The 7,827-nt window shown below is 38.8% G+C and overlaps 1 protein-coding gene across 1 annotated transcript; it reads left to right on the top strand.

The window, feature by feature from the left end:
• The first annotated feature begins 659 nt into the window (after positions 1–659).
• Positions 660–4,189, top strand: LOC125388962 (olfactory receptor 10D1B-like). Its single transcript, XM_085688607.2, has one exon. The coding sequence runs from the start codon at positions 1,127–1,129 to the stop codon at positions 2,060–2,062; it is 936 nt and encodes a 311-aa protein (XP_085544733.2). The 5' UTR covers positions 660–1,126; the 3' UTR covers positions 2,063–4,189.
• The last annotated feature ends 3,638 nt before the right edge of the window (positions 4,190–7,827 follow it).

The following is a 7,827-nucleotide window of genomic DNA, read 5'->3' as shown; positions in this document are numbered from 1 at the left end:
ACAATAAGAAAAAACATAGCTGTAACAGACCTGGTCATTTAAGCACTCTCAATTCTAAAGAGATTTAATCTGAAGAGATGGCATATAAATGGGCTTAATAATATTATTTAATAAATGCGTCACTTTGATCCCCTGCATATACATTATGGTTGTGTAGCTTGGTGTTCTTGTTATACTACCGTGGGAGGTGTTACTGGGCTCCATTGGCTCCACTTAGGACACTTTTCTTCTACTGGATTTACCAGCCCAGTCGTAATATGAGGGTTTGTGCCAAGTCTTGTTGTATCTTGTTAAGCCATGTTAGGTGGCTGTCCCAAAGAGGCCTGCTATATTTTCTTTGTTTGAAGGGAAACAGAGGAGGACTTCATCTGGAGGAGAGGAAAGGTTCTTGTAGGAGGGAGTGGAGCAGTGGAAGGAGAGGATACTGCAGTCGGGAAATAAGGTATGAAAGAAGAGTAAAAGTTAAAAAAAATGTTTCTTTAGCTGTAAAATAAATAATGTTACTTAACAAATAAATAGTTTTAAAGTACTAATGTCAAATTAAAGCACTTGCAGAAATAAGTTTCAGAGATGTAAAATGATGAAAGAGTTTAATTAGAATTTACAGTTTTGCTAGGTACCTTCATAGGTGTGACATAACTCTACTGTAGTACCTGAGAATGGTTGGTGCTGTTGATTCTGTTAAATAATTGTGAATTTCATTTTACAGATGTCCGTGAGTTATTGTATAAATTATTTGAACTAATAAAATAACAAGAACTAAAGTTGAGATGGTCATTAGTTGTCATGATTTATAATATACTCTTTTCCTATTATTTTGCAGAAGGAAATGAATAGTCAGAGTATGTTACTTAAAGATATCACCAGAACTCAAAATATAAAAATGCCATCAAAAATATTTCTAACCTGTAAATGTTTTTACTTTATCTCTAAAATGCTGCTCTGGTAAAAGAAGATAATCATTTCCCTACAGAAAGTATTCCTTCTGAGAACTAAGTAGACTTACTCCGAATGCTTCACTTATAGCATTTTTTATGTGTGTATAGATCAGACTGCTGTGTATCGCAAGATAGAAAGGTGTACCACATTAAACACACTCAAAGCTTTCAGCAAAAGTTTTAAAACAATGAGGAATCGCTCTGTAGTGACTCAGTTTATCCTACTGGGCATCCCAAACACAGAGGGTCTGGAGACCATGCTCTTTGTCCTGTTTTTGTCTTTCTATGTCTTCACCCTTATGGGAAACTTATTAATCTTAACGGCCATTATCTCCTCCACTCGGCTTCATACCCCCATGTACTTCTTTCTATGTAAGTTGTCTATTTTTGACATATTTTTTCCTTCTGTGAGTTCTCCCAAGATGCTGTTCTACCTCTCTGGAAACAGCCGAGCCATCTCTTATGCAGGCTGTGTGTGCCAGCTTTTCTTCTACCATTTCCTGGGTTGTACAGAATGTTTCCTGTACACAGTGATGGCCTATGACCGCTTCGTTGCCATATGCTTCCCTCTCCGCTACTCAATCATCATAAGCCACAGAGTATGTGCCATCCTGGCCACAGGCACCTCATTTTTTGGTTGTATTCAGGCTACTTTTCTAACTACTCTCACCTTCCAGTTGCCCTACTGTGGTCCCAATGAGGTGGACTACTACTTCTGTGATATCCCTGTGATGCTGAAGCTGGCCTGTGCAGACACATCAGCCCTGGAGATGGTGGGGTTCATCAGTGTTGGCTTGATGCCCCTCAGTTGCTTCCTCCTCATCCTCACCTCCTACAGCTTCATAGTCTGTGCTATTCTGCGGATCCGCTCTGCTGAGGGACGTCGAAGAGCCTTCTCCACCTGCAGCGCCCACCTCACTGCCATCTTGCTTTTCTATATGCCGGTTGTCCTTATATACCTAAGGCCAACACCAAGTCCCTGGCTGGATGCAACTGTTCAGGTCTTAAATAATCTGGTCACCCCTATGCTAAACCCATTGATCTATAGTCTCAGGAATAAGGAGGTGAAATCATCACTGTGGAAGTTTCTACATAACCCTGGCTTTCTTCCTGAGCAGCTGTAAAGAAAGACGAGTGATGAACATTTTGTCTGTACATCATGGGTATTGTAATTTTTTTATTTGCTTTTCACAAACATTTTTGAAATGATCCTAGTTTTACTTTGTGAAGGAATAAGAGACAAAGAGTTGAAACGAGTTTTCAGTGAATGATTAGGGAATCCATGAAAGGGAGACTCCAGGTTTGTGACTCTAGAAACTGCTTTCTCGTGGATATTGCACTATTGACAAAGGAGGAACGGCACCCCCCTTAGCAAGCAGAGTAGCATATGCCTTCCTTTGTCTATATTTTTGTTGTTGTTTTGTTTACTTTTGAGATTTTATTTTAATCATAAAATTTTCCCTTTTCTTCCTTTCACTCCCTCCATGTCTTCCTCCTAATTCTGTTCCGTGTTTGTACATATTAATTTTTCATATATTCTTTCACCCTTCCTCCTTTTCATTGTCCTCTTTATGTGATGACTTTTCATTTGGGATGTAATTATGATTTCATCAAATGTCTACATTAAATAAGACATTGTATAATTTCTAGTTAATGAAAAGAGGCACATTCTTGTGACTTCAAATAGCATCTTGTTATTTATGAGACATGAAAATTTCTATATAGAGAAAAGCTTCTGACAAAAGCAGGAGTACTAGCATGCTAGGGTGAATTCACAAACTAGGTGGATTGAGGCCTGGGAACTGGTATTGACAAAAACATTTGGTTTATGAATGAGAAGTTGAAATAAGAGAAAGAGACCCTCAGGAGAATTTCTGGAGGAGCATTGAGATGGCTCAGAAGTTAATATAAATTTCCCTTCCAGAGGATTCAGTTAGGACCCATTCAGTTTCCAGCATCTATATCAGGTGGACTGTAACCTCTTGTAACTTCAGCACCAGGGAGATTCTAAGGGAACCGGCAATCAGGTGCACATACACCCACACTTACACACATAATTAAAAAATTAAAAAACTTAAGGCAGAATATGAAAATTATTAAGTTATTTCATGTTTGCTGCATGCCAAGCTCTTTCCAGCCTTGTTAGGGTCCATCATTCCCTTTTCTCATTTCCTGGCTATAGTTTCTTAGAGAGACAGGACCATCTTCAAGAATAAAAAAAAGGAGTCCTGTTCACTTTTTGTTTTCACTCATTTGGACTTCATTTCATAAGAGACTCTGCTAAGACACAGATATGTAGAGGTGAGAGTTCTAAACCTGCCTGTTGGTAGTGAAAATATGCAGGTTAAAATGCAAAAGCAGATGTACAACTAACAGAGAGTTCAAGAATAATATTGTGAGCTGGGTAGAAAATAAAGTCAAAGAAACAGTAGTTTCCCCAGCTCCTTAGGGAGAGGGTAGGGAGAGGAGTAGTTTCACAGACTGGTTGCGTGTTGCATGTGAATAACGGTTATGGAATTCTATGCCCAGAGAACTAACATGCTTTTATCTCTTTTGGAGTGTGGGTAAGAATTAATTCCTTGATTGACATACCTTAACTGTTTGCCTCTTACAAGGAAGATAAAAATTCATTATACCTTCTATTTGTTAGGTTCATACATAACCCAGCCTCTTGTTGCAGGTTAGAGGAATGGCTTTTCCAGTGCCTGCTCAAACAACCAAACCTCTCTTTTCCAGAACAGCTGAGCTGTTCTGAAACTTGCCTGAAGCTGTGAAGCCTCCATGGAGAACTAGAGCTGCCTCAATGTGTAAACAGAGTGCTATCGTGATGGACATCTTTTTAAACTATATTTTATTCCAGATACGAAAATACCCTTGAAATAGTGTTGATGAAATCAATATTAAGTATAAAGAACTATTGTAACATATGTAGTCCTCTACTTACAAAAGAAAAATGTAATTCTAGTGAATTTTCCCTCAGAGCTCATCTGATCCCATAACCTTAGCTCCCTCTGGAAGTCATTTTCACTCTGCATTGTTTTTAGTTTTATCATATATATTTGTGTCCCTAAATATTATATTACAAAACTTTGATGTAATTCTAATCAATTTTTTCTTTGCTTTAGTGTTCCTTTTTGGATTTGTGTTTATTTGTATATGCCTAAAATTATTTTCTATTATCAAGGTGTGGTACCCCAAAGTTATGGCAACTTTGTTTCTGTGTAGTATCCCATTATATGAATATATCAGTATTTGTTCATGTTACTCATAAATAAATAAGCTTATATTTTGAAAATCTAAGGAGTCCTTTGTTTGGGATTGCCATACTATTTTGATAGGCTATTAATGCTATTCCTATGTGTACATAAGACAAGAGAAGTTCACCTCCAACCATTTTTTATACATTTGTTTCCATTAGGGACAAAGGAAAATTGGTCATTTTATTTCATTCAAATGTTCCAATAACATGGGATTTAGGTATGGGGAATTCATTTGGAAGATTCACCATGAAGCAGAGTAAGGGAGTAAAAAAGTAAGGGAAGATGGGATAGTTAGTTAGGCAAATGTCTGTGACTTACCACTATGCGAAACTGAATCTCAAGCCCATTGGGGATCTGATGGGAGATGGTATAAAATAATAATGACATTTTGACTTCTAATGAGTTTACCTTGGAGGGATAATTTTCTGACAACTCAAACAGTTCCGTGTGTGTATGAACTGAAAAGAACTTGTGGTTGGATAAGAGTCTGTTGTGAGCGGAATGCACAGTGCCGTGTGGCAAGCATGGCAGCAGGAGCAAGAAAGTGAAAGCATGAAAGTTATATTTTCTAGGACTAAACGACCTCTTAGGCTTTCTCCTTTTGTTGGAAGATTATTTAGGTGAGATCTTGCCTTGAAGTATGTCCCCCTTGGTTTCAAAATAGATCAGGAAGCACTAACTGTGTTAATCTCCTTAACAATTGCAGCTTCTCTTTCAGGATAGCCTTGGCTCCAACAGTGAGCATCTTTCTCCTCCTCCTCCTCCTCCTCCTCCTCCTCCTCCTCCTCCTCCTCCTCCTCCTCCTCCTCCTCCCCCTCTCCTTCTCTTCCTCTTCTTTTTCCTCCTCCTTCTCTTCTTCTTCTTCTTCCTCTTCCTCCTCTTTTCTTCTTCTTTTTCCTCCTCCTCTTCCTTATCTTCCTTCTTCTCCTCCTCTTCCTCCCCCTTCTCTTCCTCCTCCTCCTCCCCCTTCTTCTTTTCTCTTACTCTTCTCCCTCTTCCTTGCCCTCCTCTTCCTTTTCCTTCTTTTTTTTTTTTTTTCCAAAATAAGGTTTCTCTGTGAATTCCTGACTGTCCTGGAACTCTCTCTGTAGACTACACTGGCCTTGAACTCAGAACTGTCTCCAGAGTGCTAGGATTAATGGCATGCACTATCACCATCTGACTCATATTGAATTTCTTAGTTTTGTTTTCCTCTCCACAATTTATATTTTCTTTTGTCTCACTTACTCTTTATCATTGTAGACCTGCATAAAAATTATAAGCAGAAAGTATTCCACAGACTCTATCTTATGCTGTCTTGAACTCTTCTCTACCAAAACAAACAAACAAACAAAAAATAAACAAAATCCCCCCAAAAGGTCAGTTACTTTTTAATTTACTTCAAGTAAGTTCTAGAACACGGGCAGAAGGCATCCAGAATCTTTGTGAAAAAAATCATAATAATTGCCTTTACCTCAGTTGTTAATAGGGAACTTGCCTTGTCTCCCCTAGCCCCGCCCACATCACATTCTGGACCTCTATTTTCGGCATTGTTTTCAGCATAACTGTCTTCCAGGTTTTTATTAGAGCAGCTTTTTATATTTATTTATAGCATTCAATTACTTTTCTAGTCCAAAGCTTCAAGATCTTCCACTTTCCAAGAAAAAAGAGACATGAGTAGGTTCTTCACAGCAACATGCCACCTTCTGAATTAGTTGCTTTTTTATTATTATTAATTTATAAAAATTTCCACTTCCTCCCCTCCTCCCAATACCCTCCCACCCCCCCCCACTCCCTCTCCTCCTCCCTCTCCAATCCTAAGAGCAGTCAGGGTTTCCTGCCCTGTGGGAAGTTCAAGATCCTCTCCCTTCCCTCCAGGTCTAGGAAGGTGAGCATCCAAACCGACTTGGATTCCAAAAAAGCCAGTATATGCAGATGAAACAAGTCCCAGTGCCATTATCAATGGCTTCTCAGACAGCCTCCATGTCAACCACATTCAGAGAATCCGGTTTGATCACGTGCTCATTCAGTCCCAGGCCAGTTGGCCTTGGTGAGCTCTCATTAGATCAATCCCCTTGTATCAGTGGGTGAACGCACCCCTCACGGTCCTGCCTTCCTAGTTCATGTTCTCCCTCCTTCTGCTCCTCATTTGGACCTTGGGGGCTCAGTCCAGTGCTCCAATGTGGGTCTCTGTCTCAATCTCCATCTATCGCCGGATGAAGGTTCCCTCTGATCCTGACTTCCTTGCTCACGTTCTCCCTCCTGCTTCTCATTTGGACAGGTCTTTAAAGGTGAACATCCAAACATACCAAGCTCCCACAAAGTTAGTCCATGCAGTAGAATTAACTCCCAATGCCATTGTCCTTGACTTCTCAGACAGCCTTCATTGCCAGCCACGTTCTGAATTAGTTACTTTTTGTTCTGGGATAAACAACCACGACTGAAACAATCTGCAGAAGAAAGTTTATTTTGGCTTATGGATCTAGAGTAATGAGTGATTAGGGCAGAGGCATGCCAGCAAGCAACAGACTTGGCCGAAGGAACAAGAAATGGACAGATCACATCTTCAATAATACCCACAAAACAGAGAATGAACTGGAACTGAGGCAAAGGTATACATTCTCAGAACCCCTCTCCTAGTGACATTCATCCTTCAGCAAGGCTCCACAACTCAAAGGTTCCCTAACTTTCCCAAACAAAGCCACCAACATGCAAACACATGTTCAGATACATAGCATATGGAAGATAATTCTTACTGAAACTGCTACAAACTGACCTTATTCTGATTAGATTGCAGGCCTGCTCCAGAGAAGGAAATTTCTTACTTTGACTGTATACTAGTCAAAAGTCCATGGATTGATGTGTTTTTAAATATAATCTGTTATTGTTATTTTGTAGAATGGTCATGTTGCCAAACTGTCTTCTCGATATGTATGTTTGCTTATAAATTGACCTGGGCTATTCTCCATGTGAGTCAGAGAAATTTCTTGTTTTAGTGAACTGAAGTCAAGCTCGAGGCATAGATTGTCAATGGACTGAGAATAAGGGAGTATCTGTAGTTGATAATTTCTTGGGGAGGGAGAATAATTTTATTGTGAATGTATGACCACTGGTAGATTTTCCATGCTCTAGTGAGTGAGCCCACATCCTTGTACATTTGGACAACATTAACTGGATTTGGTGCATCATAAAAAAAATAAGAGAAGTAGAATTGAAGAAAATATTTGCCAGCTATGCATCAAAATCTAGAATATACAAAGAACTAAAAATATGAACATTAAGGAAGCAAATACCATAATAAAATACTGATATTGACTTGCAGCACAAGTTAGACTTGATTGGATAATAAAAGGACACAAGATTTGTTATGCAGAGATGGGATGTGTACCTGGGAGATGTTGGAAGATGATGAGCATGATCAAAGTACAGAAAAGTTACCAAAGAAACAACATTTTTTAAATAAATAGATTGTAAATATGAAAAAAAGATTATGAAATTGAAGTGTTCTGAAAACAAAGGACCACATGTGACTAATAAACATTTTGAAATGTGTTTAACATTACTAGCCATCAGAGAAATACAAATAAAAACTTCTTTGTGATTCTTCTTTATCACAAAAGAAACAAGTGGTAATTCTTATCTCAAGAAAA

The sequence above is a fragment of the Myodes glareolus genome, chromosome 4 (assembly GCF_982192425.1).
Source record: "Myodes glareolus chromosome 4, mMyoGla1.1, whole genome shotgun sequence".
Taxonomy (NCBI): domain Eukaryota; kingdom Metazoa; phylum Chordata; class Mammalia; order Rodentia; family Cricetidae; genus Myodes; species Myodes glareolus.
This window is presented reverse-complemented; position numbering and strand designations above follow the sequence as displayed.

What these genes read in the sequence shown, in the direction of transcription:
- LOC125388962 (XM_085688607.2), top strand. Translation starts at nt 1,127, where the DNA reads ATGAGGAATCGCTCTGTAGTGACTCAGTTTATCCTACTGGGCATCCCA.